Source organism: Tachyglossus aculeatus, chromosome 4, assembly GCF_015852505.1.
Source record: "Tachyglossus aculeatus isolate mTacAcu1 chromosome 4, mTacAcu1.pri, whole genome shotgun sequence".
NCBI lineage: Eukaryota > Metazoa > Chordata > Mammalia > Monotremata > Tachyglossidae > Tachyglossus > Tachyglossus aculeatus.
Window position 1 is genome coordinate 96,618,976 of NC_052069.1, and position 22,279 is coordinate 96,641,254.

Genomic DNA, 22,279 nt, shown 5'->3' on the forward strand with positions numbered 1-22,279 from the left:
CCTATGACTTTACTAGGGACTAGGCCAAAATGATTTATGCAGGTCTAAACAAATGCTTTAAACAGCAGTCTCTTCCCTCTGGAAAGCTACCTAAGTCTCTGGGTCAGATGAGACCCCTTGGGCTGTAATGGATCACCTGATGCTAACTGACCCCAAAATCACATGTGAGAAGTGGCATTCTTAGAATCGCATAAAATCCCAGGAACTTTTCTGATGTCCAATACCACACTGCGAAGGAAGCAACCACAACTGTAAGTATAGTGAATTCCCCTGCATCTCTTAATGATTAAGGCAAGGTGTTTTTGCCAGGATTAATTCATAATTTCCTACTTGTATACCATTGTCTAGTTCCAGAAGCACAATATAAACTACCATTTTCTATATAAGGGTCTTTATTAATGTTGACGTTCTTAAAGAGGATTGCGATTGCTTCAAGTGTAGTCGTACAATACTGTAGATTTTGCAGTAGCAAGATCAGTATAAATTGTCAACAAAAGAGCAGTGTATCAGTCAGCTGTTTAAAGGCATGCAAAGACAGTGGTAAGAAGTCTGTGATATTCAAATAGCCTACTTTTTGTAGAAAACTATCTTCATGGCAAATTACAAATTGAAGCCTTTTCAAAAATTCTAGTTTTACTTACTTTTCATTTGGAAGTTAACTTAATAATTGAACTGAAGACATTCATCCTTTGTTTTACGAATCATGTACTGCCTTTTGATGTCATGTACAACTTCAAAGCTTTAACATTTCAATTTTTTTAAAATTCAAAACCAGTTTTAATTGCCAGCTGCTATTTCACAATTATTTGACCTCTACATCCTGTCACTCATAAACATCAGATTAATTATTAATTTGACTGATAGAAAAGTCATCATTTGAAGAGCATAGAGGATGGTCGCATTTAAGGCTGAAAGGAAACTGTATCTTCTTCAGGAGACATTCCTAGAAATGCTGTTCTCCCAGATGAGGCAACAGCTATATAGAATCAGCCCCATCCTCTCCACTTTCATGACGGGGTTAGATTTTTCCCCAAGCATTTTTTTGTGCTACTATCAATAAAATTCAGTGATTTGTCACATTTCATTACTCAGAATTGTAGTCGTGGAAACAAAGATGTCTTTCAGTGGAAAGTGAAAAGTAACTCTTGGCTGAACTTAAGGCTTTCCACCCTTGAAGACAGCGACTTCACGGTCATCTTGAAGAGTCTCCTTACTTGAAGGAGGCTCTCACCACTCTGCCTTTCTGGGGCTGAGGTGGGCGCCAGTTATCCACCATGGGCACAGGAGGCTCGTTCTCAGCGCTGAAGCAAAGGGTGCGGAGCTTGGCCATCTGCAAGAGTCCCAATCAAACACATCAGCACGGCCTCTAATGCCCAACTGGGCCAAGATTCCAGGAGTTGTGGTTAGTGGCCTAGTGGATAGAGCATGGGCCTAGGAGTCAGAAGGACCTGGGTTCTAATCCCAGTTCTGCCACTTGTCTGCTGTGTGACCTTAGCCAAGTCATGTCACTTCTCTGTACCTCAGTTACCTTAACTGTAAAATGGAGATTAAGACTGAAGGACATAGACTGTGTACAGCCAGACTATCTTGTATCTACCCCAGGGCTTAATACAGTGCCTGCCACATAGTAAGCGCTTAACAAATACCACAATTATTATCATTATTTTTATCAGTCCAAATCTATTTAATTAATCAAGCATAAGAATTTGTTAAGAACCAACCACTGGAGTGGATAGAAGATAATCAGGGCACTCACCGTCCCTGTCCCACATGAAGTTCACAGTCTAAATGAGAACAGGTATTGAATCCGCATTTTACAGATGAGGAAACTGAGGCACAGAAAAGTTAAATGATTTGCCAAGGTCAAACAGCAGGCAAGTGACAAAGCCAGAATTAGTCCTCTGACTTCCAGTCCTGTCCTCATCCTACTACCAATCAATCATATTTATTGAGCACTTACTCTGTGCAGAACTCTGTAATAATAGTAATAATTATGGTATTTGTTAGGTGCTTACTATGTGCCAGGCACTATATTACATGCTAGGATGAATACAAGCAAATCGGTTGGACACAGTTTCTGTCCCATGTGGGACTCACAGTCTTGATCCCCATTTTACAGATGAGGGAACTGAGGCACAGAACAGTGATTTGCCCAAGGTCACACAGCAGACAAGTGGCAAAGCCAGGATTAGAACCCATGATCTTCTGACTTCCAGGCCCATGCTCTATCTACTATGCCATGTGCACTTCGGAGAGTAAAACACAGCGATATAATAGACACATTCTCTGCCCACAGTGAGTTTACAGTCTAGAGGAGCAGACAGACATTAGTATAAATAAATATATTTACAGACATATAGGTAAGTGCTATGGGGCTAGGGACTGGTGTAAATAAAGGGAGCAAGTCAGGTGATGCAGAGAGGAGTGAGAAAGGAGGAAATGAGGGCTTAGTGAGGGAATGCCTCTTGGAGGAGATGTGCCTTCAATAAGGAGGGTAGAGAGAATAATTGTCAGATATGAAAAGGGCCAGAGGCAAGACATGGGTTAGAGGGATGGCAGCAAGATAGACAAGATGGAGGTACAGTGAGTATGTTGGCATTAGAGGAGTGAAGTGTGTTGGCTGGGTTGTAGCAGGAGAACAGAGGTGAAGTAGGAGGGGTCAAGGTGATTGAGTGCTTTGAAGCAGATGGTAAGAAGTTTCTGTTTTATGCAGAGATGGATGGTTGACTATTCATTCATTCATTCAATCATATTTATTGAGTGCTTACTGTGTGCAGAGCACTGTACTAAGTGCTTGGAAATTACAATTCAGCAACAGATACAGTCCCTACCCAACAACGGGCTCATAATCTAGAAGGGGAAGACAGACAACCCAACAAAACTCAAAGCCTTATTAAAATCACATTTTCTTCCCCAGCTAAGCCCTTATTTTCTATCCTCCCATTCCGTTCTGCTTCTCCTTTGCATCCTTTACTCACCCCTCCCTCAGCCCCACAGCTCTTATGGGCTTATCCAAAATTCATTTATTTATGTTAATGACTGTCTCCGCCTTTAGACTGTATGCTCCTTGTGGACAGGGAATGTGATTACCAACTCTGTTATACTGTACTCTTCCAAGTGCTTAGTACCATACTTTGCACACAGTCAGAGTTCAATAAATATAATTGATTGATTACTCACCATCGTTAGTGTCATTTTCAAATCCTGATTTATATGTATACATATAAAACACACATTTATGCTTCGTTTAGGGGCTTATAGCTCCTACCTGCCTAGCTCTGTCTTTGTTAATAATAATAATAATAATAATAATAATAATAATAATAATAATAATAATAATAATGATATTTGTTAACCGCTTACAATGTGCCAGGCACTGAACTAAGCACTGGGAGGATACAAGCAAATGGGGTTGGACACAGTCCCTGTTCCACATGGGGCTAACACTCTTAGTCCCCATTTTACAGATTAGGTAACTGAGGCACAGAGAAGTGAATTGACTTGCCCACGGTCACAGAGCAGACAAGTGGCAGTGTGGGGATTAGAACCCATGACTTTCTGACTCCTAGGAGCATGCTCTATCCACTAGGAGACAGCAACCCTGAAGAGAAAACCATCCTGCAGGTATTCAGTCAAATCTGGATGAGACGTTGATTGAAATAGCTGTAAACCAAGCATGACACCTCCATATTTGTTGTCAGCTGACTATCCTAACTACTTAGTGTACACACACTCTGTGAAGTGAAGTAAAAGTTGAGAAAATATCTGGATAGTTCAGGTAAGAAACCCTCAATTACCTGGGGAAATTAGGCCTGATCTGGGACGCTGAAATATCCTGACCTATTTCTACTGTACTCTCCCAAGTACTGAACACAATGCCCTGAACCCTGTAGGGACTCAATAAATAAAACCAGCTGGCTGACTGACCTTGAGTAATTCCAATAAACATACTCATAACTGATGAGGCAAAGGTGGAAATTTTGCTAAAATAACTGAAGTATTGCCTCAATCTTCTCAGCCTGGCCTAGTGGAAAAAGCATGGCTCTGAGAGTCAAAAGGACCTGGGTTCTAATCCCAGCTCCATCACTTGTCTGCTGTGTGACCTCAAGCAAGTCAATTAACTTCTCTGTGCCTCAATTACCTCATCTGTAAAATGGGGATGAAGACCGTGAGCTCTATGTGGGACAGGGACTGTGTCCAACCCTATTATGTTGTATCTACTCCAGCTCTTAGAACAGTGCCTGGCACATAGTAAGGGCTTAACAAACACCATCATTTTATTATTATTATTACCATTATTATTATTATAATTGTTTTTCTTCTTCACTTTGTACCAACCCATTTTGCTGAGTATCAATGCTAAGCATCAATCTGGCCATAAGATTTAGAATAAAGCACACACCATTAGATTAGGTGATGTAATTAATGGAGATAGTATGTCCAATGTATAGTAAAAAGAGGTGAAGAGGTAAGTGTGGAGAACATGATGAGAATGAGGTCTGACTAAACTACCCTGTTACAACTCTTGAAAATAAGAAACCAGTTTCCCTGCATGATTATTGTAAAAATTGAACTGATTTCTATTTCCTCAATATAGCACTATTTTTCAGATTTTCTTTTTAGGTATACCAGAAAGGAGCAGATCAGGGAACATTCACAACTCTGATCATCCCCAAATGGCCAAACATCTCCTTGCTGCCTACACATTCCTCTCTGGGGTCAAACAAATCTGTTCTCTCTCCTACTCAGATTTTGAGCCCCAAGTGGACTGTAGATTGTAAACTCCTGTTGACAGGCATTATGTCTACCAACTCTGTTGTATTGTACTCTCCCAAGCATTTAGCACAATGCTCTGCACACAGTAAGTGCTCAATAAATACCATTGATTGATTGACTGACAAGTGGAACAGGGACTGTGTCCAACCTGATGACTTGTATCTAACTCAACTCTTAGTATAGCATTTAACAAATATGACTGTTATTATCATCACTGTTATTATTATTCAACTGGCTTATCCATTCTGCCCAGGATCTCCCTGTCTCTGAATCACTGCAATGTCATTGTTTAAATACCTTCTTCAGGTCCTCTTCATCATCCTTTCTTCCAAACCCAAGTGAAAATACTGGGGCAGGAATCTCTATAAAGTGGTCCCTCAGGGACTCTGCTGGCTTCTGGGGGGCTTTTTAGACTAAAATATTCCTTTTCACCATGCCAGTAGCATGCTTGTAATTCTTAGACTCTCTGGTATTATTTGGTGACTCTATTTCAACACTTTCTTATATTATATATCATTAAATTATATATTATAAATTACTTATCTATTCATATTAATTTCTGTCTCCCCCTCTAGATTGTAAGCTCCTTGTGGGAAGAAAGTGTGTCTGCTAACTCTATTATATTGTGCTCTCCCAAGCTCTTGGTACAGTGCTCTGCATATCACAAGCACTCAACAAATACCATTGATGGATTGATTGATTTCTTTGTTCTTTTATCTGTGTTTATCCTGTCACCCCTAAATCACTGAAAGCTTCTTAAAGGCAGGACTCACATTTTCTACCTCTTTTCTCTTCTTGGCATCAGGTGTAGCTCTGAGCATAGTAAATGTCCCTTATACCCTGTTGAATGACTGCTTGCCCGCTTGCATGCATGCCTGACTGTCTGGTGGAAAATTTTATTCCAGAGAATCTTTTCCACAATTCTCCCTTCTTTGCCCTGATCAAGAATACTGAGCCAGTATGAAGCAGATTTTTATCTAAATTATCAGCTTCCATCAGAGAGTAAAAACCTTGACATTTTACCTTTCTCATCCACATAAATAAGACTTCTTTGGATGAGGAGTATTTTGGCAAGAAATATCCAGAGATTTGCTGAACTTTTCTTGTGTTAATAATAAAAACAATAATAATAATAATAATGATAACAGTATTTGTTAAGCACTTACTATGTGCCAAGCACTGGTCTAAGTACTAGGGTTGATACAAGGTAATCAGGTTGTCCCACATGGGGTGCACAGTCTTAATCCCCATATAGCAGGTCTCAGTCAAGCAAAGTTACTGTATGAAAATTCAATAGCTTATAAAATTCTAGAAAGAATAAAAGAAAGGCAAATAGTTTGGCTCTAAAGGAAGTAAGTTATTTTATTTACCCAAAGGAATACACCTGAATTCAAACTAAATGGGTCCCTATATTTAAATAACTCATGGGAGAAAAAGTGTCCAAAAACATTTAGGTTAATGACTTTTCACAGAGAAAGAAGTCAGAACTGAGAAGTTAGTTTTAGTGGGATTTACGTGCTGTGAGAAAATTGCCTATTAATCTAAAACCAGGAAACGGTTTTGTTTTTAGGGTTCAGTTAGTGCCTGGAAGTGACAAGGAAATAGCTGTAAATGGTTAAATGGGTCACAAGCTCAAATTCCTAGTTGATGAAGGTTTTAGCAAGAGCAAATTACCATTGAAAGAACACTCCAAAAAACTCAAAGTATTTAGGTGAACCTTACCTGGTCAGAGCTCACAGTAATGGGCTCCTTCAGAAGAAGCCAGACGATGCACTCTTCACATGGGGGAGTGGTGAAAGAGCCATGATAAGTCCAATAATCCCGGCAAGCAGGGAACAGACAGGAAGGGTCAAAGCGAGTGAAAGGGGCCTCTTTGCCCTGAAAGAAATAATCAGAATGTTCCCTTTACCACTCTGCAAGGAGTCTTATCAGAAAATGCCCTCCAATTCTATTAATGGTTAATTGACAGTTTCCTTGAAAACAGTGCGGAGCAGTAGTTCCTTTAAAACCCTGTGCCCTTGCCAAGTTTTATTTATTTTTTAATGGGCAAGAAGTGTAAGTTCCCTTTCATCAATTTAAGAAACTCATTTTGATTCTTCTATTGAAATTTGTATTGATTACTGAGAAGCAGTATGGCCTAGTGGAAAGAACCTGGGCCTAGATTCAGGAATGTAGTTCTGGCTCTGCCAGTTGCCTCCTGTGTGATGCTGGGCAAGTCACTTCACATACTGTGCCTCAGTGTCCTCTTCTGTAAAAGGGGAATTAAATGCCTGTCGTCCCTCCCTATAAGGTTTCAAGCCACACATGGGACAGGAGCTGAGTCCAATCTGCATATGTTGAATCCACCTCAGCACCTAGTGTAGTGCTCAGTACATAGTAAGTGTTTAAAAATATCATAGTTATTATTACTCGATACAATTATTCCTAGTTACTCGCTAAGGTAAATATGGCCTGAGAGAACAGGAGATGTGATGGAAATACCATTATATTATTTAAATGACTTGGGCAAAACCAGAGATTTTTTTCATGAATTGCTTTTATAAATTAATATTAAAGTTACCAACACTTATTAAGTGCTTGCAAGGTATAAAACACTGTACTTAGTGCTGAAGGAATTATTCAAGAATATATTAAGATACTTTCACTGGTGCACAAAAGTCTCACACTCTTGGTAGGGGAGGTCAAACACGTAACCGAATAATTGCTTCAACATTCAGCTTCAACCCATCCACAGGGAAAGGGTCATGTTCATGTTACCATAAAGTCTAACTCTATTCAGAAAGAGTTCCCTATTCAAAGGCAGGTTGGAACTCTCAGTTCCTCTGCTCTAGAAATGGAAACTTATGGAAAATGCACAGAGTAAATAAAATAGTTTGATTTTTGAAATGCATGGAGTTTGGCAAATATAAAAGCTCGGGGAGTACTTCCCAATGATTCAAACAGGCTGAAGGTAGATGGCCTACTTTTCTTCCTGAAAGTTTTTGGAATTTTAATGAGCACTTTTTCTTTATTTATCAAATGCCTTACATTTGCCACCAGGGTAAAATTCAGTTCTTGAGTGGTCAAAAAACAATGAAACCATGTCAGAAAAGCTTTCAGATACTTTCTGCAGTGTATATGTTTGAGGTAAAGTGAAGTGAAGCAAAGGAGACAACTCTGCACTTTGTAGACTAGGAAAGAAAATTAAAATTTGCACTTCATTAAAAAAAATAGTTTCTACCTTTGTCTTTATAGCATCGAGAGCATCAAGAAGTAGTTGGAATTCCCCTTTCTCTTGTCCTATCTGTAACATAGAAAACAGAAACTGAATAACAGTTAAATAATTACTTTTTCCTTCATTAAAACTTAACATTGCCTAAAAATTGACCCTGAGCCATCCCATCTGCTATTTCTGATAGAGAAAATGTCAGAACATCTTGTTCTGAGCCAAAATGTCACTGAAGAGAATTCTCCGAGAGAAATGAGAATAAAACTATTTCCTTATTTTCCCCCACAGTACTAGAATCAATTTTAGTGATTTCACATTGGCTTCTAAGCTTAGAATGCAAATCCATAGATCCAATCAATCAATCAATGGTAATCATTGAACACATTCTATGTGCAGAGCACTGCAATAAGCACTTGGGAGATAGTACAGTATAATAGAATTGGTAGATATGATTCCTGCCCTCAAGGAACTTAAAGTCTAGTGGGGGTGATAGACTTTAAAATAAAGGATACGTACATAAGTGCTGTGGGTCTTGGGGAGTGGGGAGTGCAGGGAGAGGAGTATCAAATTGCTTAAGGGTGATTAGGGGATGGGGAGAGGAATGAGTCAAATGCTTAAGGGATACAGACCCAAGGTCATAGGGAGGATAAATAGGGTGGAGAAATTAAGGACTAGCCAGGGAAGGCTTCCTGGAGGAAATGTGATTTTAATAAGGCTTTTAAGATGGGGAGAATGATGATCAATCAGATCTGAAGTGGGGGGAGTTCCAGACTAGAGAGAGGACCATGAGCAAGAGGTTGGAAGCAAGAAAGACAAGATCAATCAGGTTGTAGATGGAGGAGTGAAGTGTGGAGGCTGGGATGTACTAGGAGATCAGAGAGGTTAGGTAGGAAGAGGAGAGCTGATTGAGAGTACTTAATACACCAACAGGCCCCTCTATAATTAATAATAATAATAATGATGGTATTTGTTAAGCGCTTACTATGTGCAAAGTACTGTTCTAAGCGCTGGGGAGGTTACAAGGTGATCAGGTTGTCCCACGTGGGGCTCACAGTCTTAATCCCCATTTTCCAGATGAGGGAACTGAGGCCCAGAGAAGTTAAGAGACTTGCCCAAAGTCACACAGCTGACAAGTGGCTGAGCTGGGATTTGAACCCGTGACCTCTAACTCCAAAGCCCGTGCTCTTTCCACTGAGCCATGCTGAATTGCATGTATGCACCTTCTTTCCCAAACCAGCTGGCCATGAGAGTTGCCAAAGAATCAGCACTAGAACAGACATTGGAATATGCATTATTGCATCCTTTTGCCTCTAGGCAGGACCTCAAAAGATAACTCCAGTATTAAGTATTTTCAGAGAAGATGCCTTAAGCAATGCTTTGGCTGTTGAGGCATTGTTTCCCCTTTGGGTAACTCAATTCTTGGAAGTAGTTGATCGAAGCACACAAAATTCTTTTCAATTTTTATCCAAACTTCTTGAAAAATACCTGAGAGGTCATGCAATGTGAATGATGAACATATGACCATACTACAGGAGAAGAAATTCTATACCTTCAAATAATTTAGAAAGAATTTGACATGTGGTATACCCTGCTTCTTAGACAAAATTTCTGGCTTTATGGTCACATTTCAATTAAATGCTATATTCATCCTTCTAAGTACGGTTTCACAAAAACCACATTGCATGAGTGTCTAGTGATAAAACATTTTGTCCTCTTATGAATCACCATACATTATGAATCCCACTCTGCCACATACCTACTGTGTGACCTTGAGCAAGTCACTTCATTTCTCTGTGCCTCATAAAATGGGGATTGAGACTATGAGCCCCACAAGAGACAGTGACTGTGTCCAACCTGATTTGCTTGTGTCCACCCCAGCACTTAGTACAGTGCTTGGCACATAGTAAATGCTTAAATACCATTCTTATTAATTAGGAATCTGATGTTATGCATTTGAAGGCCAAAACATTTTGAGTTACTTGGAGTTAAACTCTGGATGGGACTACTACTTCATTCCATTGGAGAAAGTACCTCAATGCTTTGGAGGTGTCTTCTTAGAGGGGCCCAGAGTCAGGGGTGGCATTCAGAGCTGGGTAGGAGGGCCAGTGGACAGACAGTAAGAGAAGAGGAAAGGAAAAAAAAAAAAAGACACTAAAGAACAATGGGCTCTTCTACTTTCCGGGCTGACTTCTGGTCTGACTCCTCCCCACTAGACTATACGCTCCTTATAAACCAGGGAATGTGTCTGTTTATTATTATACTGTACTCTTCCAAGCACTTAGTATAGTGCTCTGCTCACAGTAAGGCTTAAAATATATGATTGACTGACTGACTAGTCCAGTTGGACAGCACAGTGAGTAAATTATGGGTCAGGTAGACTAAGACTGATCACTCTGACATCATGTAACCACCCAAGAGGGAAATATTTCATGAAAAAAGACATTGCAGGTTAATCTTTCTTGCATTATTTTAAATGCTAGCCTACTGACAAATGCAACAAACCCCTTCTGCAGTAGGCAGTAAAGTAAGGAGTCTGCCAGAGGGGAATGATGCCCTTTTAGCCTCTTAGGGGCTACAGGATGGGGAGAGGGAGCAAGAAGAGCTTTCTTTCCAGACAGTGACTGGGATATGCTGCTGGCCACAACACATCTGTGGCTCTTCTAGGTTGTGAACCTTCTTAGGAAGGAGGGCCCACCTCAGAACAGGATGGGTTGGTGACCATAAGCTTGTGTGGGCAGGGAATGTGTCTGTTTATTGTTATATTGTACTCTCCCTAGCTCTTAGTACCGTGCTCTGCACTCAGTAAGCACTCAATAAATAAGATTGAATGAATGAGCAAATGGATGGTGATTCTGCTGCTCCTCTGTGCTTTGGAGGAAGAGTGGGACTGGATCATCTTAGAGGAAGTGATGATGGGACTTTGTTCCAGCATCTGTGACTCTGGGCTGGGGCTGCCTGTAGCTGAAGAAACACTATGTCAAGTTAGCCTCATAACACACCTGGATGCCAATATCCATGCCTGGTGGTAGAATGATGGCTGAAGGGGAATGGAGTGGGGAACTCCTGGCAAACATATCAGGGCTCAAAAGGAAAAGGGAAAAAATCCTAACTTTTGGGAAGAAAGACGACACGTTTTACCCGACCTTCAGGAAGAGCCCAATGACTGCGATTCCATCAGGTTTCTTCAAAGATTCTCCAAAGCTGCCATATTTGGAGTTCCAGTGAACCATATGAAGCTGAAAATGGTAGAACATAAATATGTGACAAATATACTTTTAAAAAATTCACACATCCATTTACGCATTGGTAAATAAGGGTCTGGTGTAACACTGTGGTTCACGTAACTCCGTCTTTTAAGTGCCTCTAGACAGCCCCTGAGAAATCTACATAATACAGGAATTTCTAAAAAAAAGGGGGGATTCCTTAGAGTTTTAAATAATGAAAATAAAAGCTACATAAAACGTGGTAAACATGATTACATATTTATGATCAGGGCTGAAGGAAAAAAGTTTTCTAGCTACCAGAAAGAGGTTATCATTTATTATTTCTGTGTTATATGGTCACATCTTTCCTATGAAAAAGTCAATGACTAAGTAAGAAGAGTAATAGTTAGCTTGAGTACTATTTAAATAAGTCCCGAATCTCCCAGTGAATTGCATAGAGCAAGAACAAGAATGGATTCTAGTATTTCACAGCAGTGAAGTTGGTTTGGGGATGAAGAATAACCAAAATATTTTATTTGGGATCAAAATTGGGAAGAATCATGACTGACACTTTACACATAAAAAGAAAGCTGATCATTTAGCCTAACTTTGCAAACAATAGTCTGCTTTGCTCGGACTCCCAGCCCCTAATATTTTGGGAGAGGACTGCCTTCAGGGTAAGGGCCAGGGCAACTTTTATGCCTGCCGAAGTGGGAGGACATGCCTGGATAATGTGCTACAGCTTAGTGGGGCTAGGCCTGGAAGTAGTTGTGAGACCTGGAAAGGGGAAGCCTGGGGTCACTTTACCTCTAGGGAAAATGCACTAGACTCAACTGCCTACTGAGTGTGAAGTAGAGAGCTCAGGAGTGCAGTGGGTGTGTTTCAGTTTTTGTCATTTGTTCCTGATGGTGGATTGAAGGCAACTCCTACCTCTGCAGCATATTTCACTCCATCCACAGTGTGCTCAGAGCCGTGGTCATCCGTAGAGCCCCAGTGAATGTGAAACTGCCGGAGTCTGTAGGGCCCGGGGAGGGGCCCTCCCCTCAGCACTGAAACCCAAACAACCCTGGTTAACAGTGACATCAACAGAGGCCTCTCCATTCCCTAGCCTCCAGGCTGTTCTCAAAGATGGCTCTCTTCTGCAGCTCAAGCTAAAATAACTGGCAACAGATAATGGCCGGAGAACCATTCTGATCTAGGGGCAGAGTTTTCGGTAGCTGCCTTATTTCTACCAACCAATAAGTTGGGAATGTTGGTGTCGACACAATTTCCTCAGCCCCTAGGTCCTCACTTCAAAGTTGGGGTGCGGTAAGTAGGGAGGTGAGGGGAAAGGGAAAGGTTACTTCTACAGCTGAGAATCCAGGACTAAATAATTTACCCACTAAGCTGTTCTTCCAGCACTCACTTTGAGGAGATCTGCCAAGGGTCTTATTGACAGGCAACTCCCAGGGTGCTCAGAGGTGCCATAGAATGCTAACAGTCTTGCTAATCCTTCAACACTATCCTAGAACACAATTCACCTCCCTGAGCCTGAAGAACAGCATTTTTAAAACTTGAGAATCCCTTGAGAAGGCAGTGTGAGCCTAATAGAAAGAGTATGGGACAGTGAGTTAGGAGCCTGGCATTCAAGCCCCAGCTCTGCAAATGCTCCTCTGGGAGAGATCTTGGATGAGTCCCACTTAACCATCCTGGATCTCAGATTGCACATCTGAACAATAAGGGGGAACTAGATTGTAAGCACCACATGGGACAAACCCAGGGTCCCATCTGATAACTTTATATTTACCCTAGCATTTAGCATGTAGTAAGGGCTGAACAAATGTTATTATTATCATTCAGGAAGTGTTTCAGGGAGGGCCTGGTTGTAGAGGCCCGTCTGAGGCAAGGTGTCTATCCACCCTTCTGTAGCTCCAGACTTGTCTTCAACCTGAGTATGGTCAGAATGGGCCTGGGAAAGGTTAGGGCAAGGTGGTCCAGCTAGGCTGTCTTCTCATGAAGGGGTCAGTGACACACTTTAGAGGTCCGAAATGGGGCTCCACTCCCAGGCCTCCTCCCAGCAGATGGAAGGATTGCTGTCACCACTGGGTGATTCTTTGGTGCTGGCACTTGACAAGCTGATGGAGAAGTGAGGCTCTTCAATCGGTGCCCAAGAGAGCCATAGTGAGTTACCTCCCCCAAACCAGGGTTCAAAACAAAAACCACAAGTGCAACCACAGGCCTCCAAAGAAATAGAAATATTTGCTACTCTAAGGCATAAGCAAATATTCTAAGGGGTATAATATTTATCCTAAGACCAAGCGCTTAGAACAGTGCTTCAGCTCTTAGAACAGTGCTTTGCACATAGTAAGCACTTAATAAATGCCATTATTATTATTATTATTACCAAGGCAAGAATTCAGAACCAGAAAAATTGCTAACTGAAATAATTAAATGATGCATCTATGTATAATAATTATGGTGAACATTGTTTTCAAAACATTCCCTTGCAAAACCTCACATTAAGGAAAATTTGCAATGGAGTACACACTCCACTGCCAATGCCCAGCACATGTACATAAATTGTTTATTCCAACATCATAGAATAGTTTCCAAAACAGGCTCGCATATTCAGGAGTTCACTTCCTAGCTCCCTCACAACATTCTAGCCAAATTGCATAATGAAAACATGTGCTATGGAAGAAGTGAATGTATTTGTTAAATGTTTACTATGTGCTAAGAACTGGAACCCCTTCCCCTCACTACCTGTATATATGTACATATGTTTGTATGTATTTATTATTCTATTTATTTATTTATTTTATTTGTACATATTTATTCTATTTATTTTATTTTGTTAATATGTTTTGTTTTGTTGTCTGTCTCCCCCTTCTAGACTGTGAGCCCGCTGTTGGGTAGGGACCATCTCTATATGTTGCCAACTTGTACTTCCCAAGCACTTAGTACAGTGCTCTGCACACAGTAAGCGCTCAATAAATATGATTGAATGAATGAATGATAAATCCAACATAATCAAATCAGGCCTTGTACCTGAATCCACACCGAGTCTCACTCAAAGAGGCAGGCATATATCCTCAATTTACAGATGAGGAAAATAAGGCAAAGAGAGGAAAGGTGACTTGCCCAAGGTCCCCCAGCAGGTGAGTGGCAGGGCTGGAACCAGGGGAAAAGAAGCGTTCTGACTACCAGTGCCCACCTCTTTCCTCTGTCAGGCGGCCTGTATGTACTATACCTGTGTATGCACATGTTTTAAAGCACTTGCATTCATATTGCAAATGGGCAATTTCTTAGTACCAGAGATGTAAAATGAAGTAAAGAGGCAGCCCTTTCCTAAACTGTAAGCTCCCTCTAGACTATAAGGTCCTGTGGGTGAGGAACATGTCTACCAAGTTTGTTATGTTATACTCTTCCAAGTGCTTAGTACAGTGCTCTGTACACAGTAAGCGCTCAATAAATGCCATTGATTTGATTGATTTTCTGAGAGGGCTTTTTAACCAAGCAAGGACTATGGAGAGCGGAGGACAAACTGCAACACCTTTCAATAGTGACGTTCCAGTGTTATCTCACATTGGTAGCAATAGTTAAAATAGCAGAAAACATGGAAACAAACTGTAATGCAATAGCAGTTTTGTGCATCCTCAGCCACAAGCAAACACTAAAGTAAAAACATAATTATGTCTCTCTCATCAATAGTTTGAGCTTAATTAATACCACAATGACCTAGGGGATGTCTAGAAATGAGGTTTCTAGAACTATCAAAGATTTAAAATTGTAAACTAGACTAATACTGCATGGAGGTATAGAGAGAATTTCATCAGTGACATTCCCATAGCTCTGCTAACTCCAGAGGTCTACAGAGGTAAAGTTATGAAGAGACTAAGTGGGACACAGAAATGAAGCAATTATGGTCAGAGATAGTTAAGTTGCAGGAATTGAATATAAGCAAGGGAATGCAATGGTAAGAAGATAATTCCACTTAGCAAAACAAAAACCTGTTAGATTGTGATAATGATGATAATGATGACAATAGCAATCATGTTGATGAAAATAAGCAAAATAATTTATACATCAAATATGGCTTGCTTAATATGGTAAGGTTGTGGTAACCTGTCATTAGAGATTGTTGGTAGCATTTATGATCTCACTGGCAAGGATTAAGGCATAGATGTACATTGGAAATGTGTAGAAAAGCTTGGAAAATGATATCCTTGAATCTTACTTATAATTTCTATGTGATCATTCTCACAGCAAATATGAGGGTGCCACATGATAGAAATCCTAGAGCACCAGGATGCTTGGTTTAGAGGGAGCAGCAGACTGAGTTCTCTATAGCCGCTTCAAGCTGCCCCTGTGTCTTCAGGACCAAGGGATCAAATTTCTGTTCGTGCTGTGGCAGCTATGAGAAATTAGACTTCATACCACAGCTCTGCTGCAATACTAGTATTTCGTCCTGGAAGTGCCACAAAAAAGATCAAAGGAAAAATTGGTCATACTTCTCTTTCATAGATGACACCTATAAAAATATGGTTGAATGATGGATTAACTAAGGACCTGGCAAGTTCCAGCTGAAAAGTCAACCTGACATGTCTTTTCATTAGCACCCTGAATCCAAAATATTCAGCATCTGATTGCAGAATGTTTAGTAACACTGGAAGCCTTCTCTGGGTTATGATCTGCTGCTACTGCTGTACAGCAAATACCTGGAAATGCAGAACATTTGCACTAGCTTCTTTTTTCAACTACAGTGGTGATTTACACAGATATAAATGTATAGATGCCCTGGGAGAAAATGCCATACCTGGTTTTAAGAAAAAATAAACTTTTAACACATTCCTTGTCAGGCCAGTGTTGGGAAGCCAAGAACCTAACTTCTTAATCTTCTCTCCAGCCCTATTGCTGCATGCTCAATAAATATGAATTAATGATAATGGCAATATTTTAATTAGCTCCTTTTTTTAGAGGATTTCAGCCTTTGGGTTTGAAGTTCATAATTTAATTTTAAATAGCTCTGCAATATATCAGCAGCTCAGAAAGTAAACTAGGGGTTGTTTCTTAACTTTTTTCAATATGAAAACATTTCTGACTCTTTGCTTTCAAAATTTTCCTTGAAATTGTGAGGAGAGTTAATTTTTTTTACAGAAGAAATCTCTATTTCAATATGTATAGACACTTTTTTGACTTTATCAAAATATTTCTAGAAGAACTGATATTTTCTGAAAGTTAATCTGTTAAGTGTTAAATTATGCTCTGCTGCATTATGCAATATAAAGATAAAGTAGGACAGCTTCTTATAATTAAAGCATATTTTGGCTAGAGAAGACAGTGCCATGCTTTCAACGTCCTTTTCCTCTACTCAACCCCTGTTTCATGTAATAAAGTTCTGCTAACCAATTAATATTGAGTGTGGACTGTGTCTGCTATGTTAGAGAAGCAGCGTTGCCTAGTGGATATAAGCATGGGCCTGGGAGTCAGAAAGATCTGAGTTCTAATCTTGGCTCTGCCCCTTGTCTGCTGTGTGACCTTGGGCAAGTCACTTAATTTTTCCATACCTCAGTTGCCTCATCTGCAAAATGGGGGTTAAGACTGTGAGCCCCATGTGGAGCACGGACTGTGTCCAACCTGATTAACTTGTATCTATCCTAGAACTTAGTACAGTGCCTGGGACACAGTAAGTGCTTAGCAAATGCTATTAATATATATATTTGCATATACACATACACATTAACTTAATTCTTGATACTTTAGGGAGTCAGACTTACTTGATCTATCATAACTGTCATCAAATACAACCCGACACGTTTTTCCATTGTTCAAAATGGTCTTTGCAGAGCCAGGATCATAAGCAGTAACCCAGGGCTTCAGAGAGGGGTCATATTTTATGTCTTTGGTGTGGAGTTCAATAGGGGACTGATTGTCTCCCTTAGCATTTGGGTAAAGTTCGTGCCAGTGGTCAGGCCCTGGACAAAAAAAAAAAGATTTGGTCAAATCAAAGACATACTTCTTCGAAATACTGAATGTTATAGTAGGGTACCCAGAGGCAGGGCTCATATTTATGGGATATTCTCATGGTATTTTGCAGCATGGTTTAGTGCAAAGAGCATGGGCTTGGAAGTCAGAGGTCGTGGGTTCTAATCCCAGCTTCGCCACATGTCAGCTATGTGACTTTGGACAAGTCACTTAACTTCTCTGGGCCTCAGTTACCCCATCTGCAAAATGGGGATGAAGACTGTGAGCCCCACATGGGACAACCTGATTACCTTGTATCTCCTCCAGCACTTAGAACAGTGCTTGACACATAGTAAGCACTTAACAAATACTATCATCATTATTATTATTACCGCTTTCCCAGCAAGGAATCTCTCTCCTGCTTGACAGAGGGGTTGAACACGGTTTACAGTTATAAATCGCAATGGGCTTTGGTTCTAGATCTGCCAAAGGGGGCTCTACAGATCAGCTTTGCCTGTGGGTGGCTAGCAGCTGCAGGGCCTGCCTCTGGTTTAGCCGACCCGGGGACCTCGGGAATGCTGGGGTGAGCAGTGGGTAAGGATGGGAAGTGGAGGATCATCCCCTGGGTCTGTCCCAAGTTTCACCATGAGCGATGTTCACTCATAAAACAGGCCTCCTGAAAGGGCAGGAAAATTGCAGAAGCTAGAAGAAAAAGTAAAAATCAAGAGAAGCCTCCACCTGCTCCATCCTGTAGCTGCGGGCCGTGGTCTGGACCAGCTCCCAAGAGCTAGGGGTATGCATGGGGAAACAGAGGTCCGGTGCAGGGCAAAGGAAACCCCCTCCGGGTGCGGGGGACAGGGCAAGGCAGGCCAGGGAGTCCTGGGAGCCCCTCCAGAGGCAACACCTGAGTCTCATTCTCAGCTGTAAACCCTTTCCCAGTGCTTAGCATAGTGCTCTGTGCGCAGTAAGTGCTTGATATTCATCTCTGAGAAGCACCTTGCATGACAAGCAGCGTGGTTCAGTGGCAAGAGCCTGGGCTTGGGAGTCAGAGGACGTGGGTTCTAATCCCACCTCCACCACTTGTCTGCTGTGTGACCCTGGGTGAGTCACTTCACTTCTCTGTGCTTCAGTTCCCTCATCTGTAAAATGGGGCTGAAGACTGTGAGCTCCAAGTGGGACAACCTGCTTACCTTGTATCTGCTCCAGCCTTTGGAACAGTGCTTGGCACATAGTAAGCACTTGACAAACACCATTATTTATTATTACTCATTCAATCACATTCATCGAGCACTTATGGTAAGTGCTTAACAAACACATCATTATGAGAAGCAGTGTGGCTTCATGGAAAGAGCCCGGGTTTGGGAGTCAGAGGTCACGGGTTGGCTCTGCCACTTATCAGCTGTGTGACTTTGGGCAAGTCGCTTCACTTCTCTGTGCCCCAGTTCCCTCACCTGTAAAATGGGGATTAAAAGTTTGAGCCCCACGTGGGACAACCTGATGACCCTGTATCTACCTCAGCTCTTAGAACAGTGATTGGCACACAGGAAGTGCTAAACAAATACCATTATGATTATTATTACTGGTGCAGAGTGATTGGGGAAGCACGATACGATAAACAGATTTCCTGCAAAAACTATTCCTGCAAAAACTATTCCTATTGCTGCTGCTGCGGCTGCAATGGGAATAGTTTTTGCAGGAATCGTTTCTGCTCCTCCTCCTCCTCCTCCTCCCCCTCCCCCATGGTCACTCACCGTTGTGGCTAGCGTAACCCCACTCTTTGGCCATGGTCTCCTTCCTTCCTCTGCTTCTTCTGTCTCCGTCCCTGCGTGCCCGGCGCCGGCTGCTGGCCCCCTGCTCTCTCCTCCGAGACGCCTTCCCGTCCTGCGGGACCAGGGGCTTTTATAGCCAGGGTCGCCCAGTCCATTTTGGGGGGGCGGGGGCGGATGGGGAGGGGAGAGGGAGGGTCGCTCTGGGTGGAGGCGGGGTCGAGAGTAGAAAGGAGAACCCCCCCCTGCCCCTGCCCCCTGCCCCCCGATATAATAATGTGTGCCAGCTCCCGCCCTCTCTGGTCCCGTGGCGTCCGGACCGTTCCCCATCACCATCCCCGCTCCAGCCTGCAGCGAGGTCAAGCCGAAAAGGACGACCTTGGAAAGAGTGCCCTCCCTCTCCTCCCCCTCCGGCCCCCGCCCCCCTTATTCCTCTGTTTGCCGGTCCATCGCCCCCCTACCCTGTACTGCCCTACGGTAGCCCGCTTTCCCATCTGCCCTTCCCACCTCCCTCCTTTAGTTGTCTCCCCTCTCCTCCCTCCAGCGCCCGCCGCCTCCCCCCGCCCCAGACTTCTCCACCTTCCCCTGCCTCTACCACACTTCTTCTTCCACTCCCTCTCCGTACTCCACCGGCCGCCCACAGCTCCCCCCCCCGACCCCTTTTCCCACGCAGTTGCCCTCTCCCGGTCTCCCTGTCTCCCCTTCCTCTTTTCATCTCCCTCCCTTCCTCTTACACGCCCCTCTCCATCTACTTCCCCATTCCCTCTCCTCCACTCTCCTTTCTCCATCTGCCTCTCCTTCCCCCTCCTTCTCCCTTTTCCCTCTCCATCTCCCTGCCCCCTTCCCCACTCCATCTCCCTCTCTCCCTCCCCCTTCTCTCAGCCTGCCTTCCCTTCCTCCTTCTACCTCCCCCCTTCCCTCTCCCCCTCCTCCTGCCTCCCTTTTCCCTCTCCCTTTCTCCCTCTGCCTCACCCCGCCTGACTCCTCTTCCCCATTCTTTCTTCCTCCCCTTCTCCCCCCTCCACCTTTCTCCCCTTAATAATAATAATTAATAATTATGGTATTTGTCAATTGCTATGTGCCAAGCACTATTCTAAGCACTGGGGGAGGTACAAGATACAAGATTGTGAGCCCCATGTGGGACAACCTGATCGCCTTGTGTCCAGCACTTGGAATAGTGCTTTGCACATAGTAAACATTTAATAAATACCATTATTATTATTGTAAACTCCCCAGTGCTTAGAAGAGTGCTTGGCACATAGTAAGTGCTTAATAAATGCCATTATTATTATTATTATTATTATTATTTTATTATTATTATACAAGGTAATCAGGTTGTGTCACATGGGGCTCACAGTCTTCATCCCCATTTTACAGATGAGAGAACTGAGACACAGAGAAGTTAACTGCCTTGCTTGCCCAAGGTCACACAGCAGACAAGTGGAGGAGCCGGGATTACAACCCCCGTCTTCTGAGTCCCAAGCCCATGCTCTCTCCACTAAGCCATTCCCTTCTCCCCCTTCCACCTTTCTCCCCTTCTCTCTCCACCTCTGTGCCCTCCTCCTGCCTCCTCCTCCTCCACCAGGGCTCAGGGTCTCTCTGGGCAGGGTAGGCCTGGAAGCGGGCAGGATCCTGGGCAGCGCAGGGGCTGGGGGCAACCTCAGGCCCAGTGGGATCCGGGCCAGGGGGTCAAGTCCCTGGAGATCGGGAGGAGGGCAGGGGACCAGGAGGAGCTCTGGCTTCCCTGGGCCACTGTGGTCACCCCCTGGCCGGCCTCATCAGGGGCAAGCTCCTTGCCGAGTCTCCAGGGCCAGGGCATGGAGCCATGTTCACCGGACTGTTCTCATCACCACAGCACCTACATACATTCCTGCAGGTCACACGACGTCCTTCTCCAGAGGCAGGAGAAGGGATGTTTATAAGATCCAAGGTATCCTGGGCATAAAAGTGAAAGAAGTCACTTTTCTGGCTTTGATAAATAGGAGAGCCCAACTGTTTCTCCCAGTCGCAAACTGTGAAAGGGAAATCTTTGACGGTCACAGAATGGAAACAGAATTCCAGCAGGGAAGGCAGCTTAAGAGATGATGACGCTTCAGTTGTGAAATAAATAGGGAGGGTTTTTATTAAATTCAATTATAAAATGAGCAGAGAGAAGCACAACTACTTACAATGTAGATTTTGGCACTAGTGATCTGTGATTATTTTTCTCCTCATTATTCATTTTTTTTACTTTCCATTTCAGTTTATTGGCAGGTTAATGTAGAGGGAGAGAATATAGATTTAGGCTAATGTGTTTGTGAAATGCCTGAGAGCATTTGAAATTCATGGCAATGATTTATTATGTTGGTAAAAATTAGAGTTGTAATTAGAAGATAAACATCCTGATGAATAAATTAAAGTACTGAATTTTGGTAGATCAGAGAATCATCTACCTGACAGGAAGGTCCAACCACCAGACAGGGGAATAATTAAACCATCCAGAAGATACGTGTCTGTTCTTTCCTTGAAGAGCTGCAGGGATGGAGACTCCACTAACTGTCTTGATGTACTGTTCCTGTGTTTTATCCCCCTGAGTCAAGGAGTACTTTCTTGTGTCCAAAAAAATTCATCTTGGTTTAAGATTGTTCCTTCTAGTAGTATTAGCGGTAGTGGTATGATTAGTAATAGTAGTATTTACTGAGCACCCACTGGCTGCAATGTACTATGCTAAGTGTCATATAAATCAGAGAGATGACCCTGCCCACAAGGAGCTTACACTCTAATGAGGAAAACATAAAATATTTACAAATAGAGTAAGCAACTAAATGTACATTCATTCATTCATTCAATCATATTTATTGAGCACTTACTGTGTGCAGAGCACTGTACTAAGCACTTGGGAAGTACAAGTCGGCAACATAGAGAGTCGGTCCCTACCTAATAATGGGCTCACAGTCTAGAAGGGTGTAAGCAAAGTAATAACATGTTCAGGTAAGTAGGATATATACAAATACCCTCTGGATAGGAATAAATTAGTGCTGGAAGTGGCTGATAGGTTTGTACGACTTGAGGTACTGAGTAATATGGGGGAAGATCAGTGGGATTTTAGGAGGTCATTGATGGTGGGAAGAACTGCAGTCTGTTAGATTGGGCAGCGGAGGGAGTTCCAGGTTGGTGGAAAACAGGAGAAAGGGGTTGAAGGCAAGAGAGTCGAGTGCAAGGTACAGGTAGAAGGTTGTCTTGGGAGAAATGAAAAGAATGAGCTGGAGAGTAGCCTCCAAGGAGCTGGAGGCAGCATCTAGAAAAGGGTCCAATTCTCTCAGTCAAAGAGAAGGTTGTACAATAAACATTACAGCAAAACTACTAGTCCTGGAAACCCTTCTACAGTAGTGCATTTTCTATCA

The 22,279-nt window shown here is 42.6% G+C and overlaps 1 protein-coding gene across 1 annotated transcript; it reads right to left on the bottom strand.

The window, feature by feature from the left end:
* Positions 1–374: 374 nt before the first annotated feature.
* On the bottom strand, positions 375–19,020 carry CA3 (carbonic anhydrase 3). Its single transcript, XM_038745881.1, has 7 exons — positions 18,882–19,020; positions 16,944–17,141; positions 12,118–12,236; positions 11,128–11,220; positions 7,997–8,059; positions 6,499–6,654; positions 375–1,330 (listed from the first exon to the last, which is right to left on the bottom strand). The coding sequence occupies exons 1-7, from the start codon at positions 18,913–18,915 to the stop codon at positions 1,211–1,213; spliced, it is 783 nt and encodes a 260-aa protein (XP_038601809.1). The 5' UTR covers positions 18,916–19,020; the 3' UTR covers positions 375–1,210.
* Positions 19,021–22,279: the final 3,259 nt, after the last annotated feature.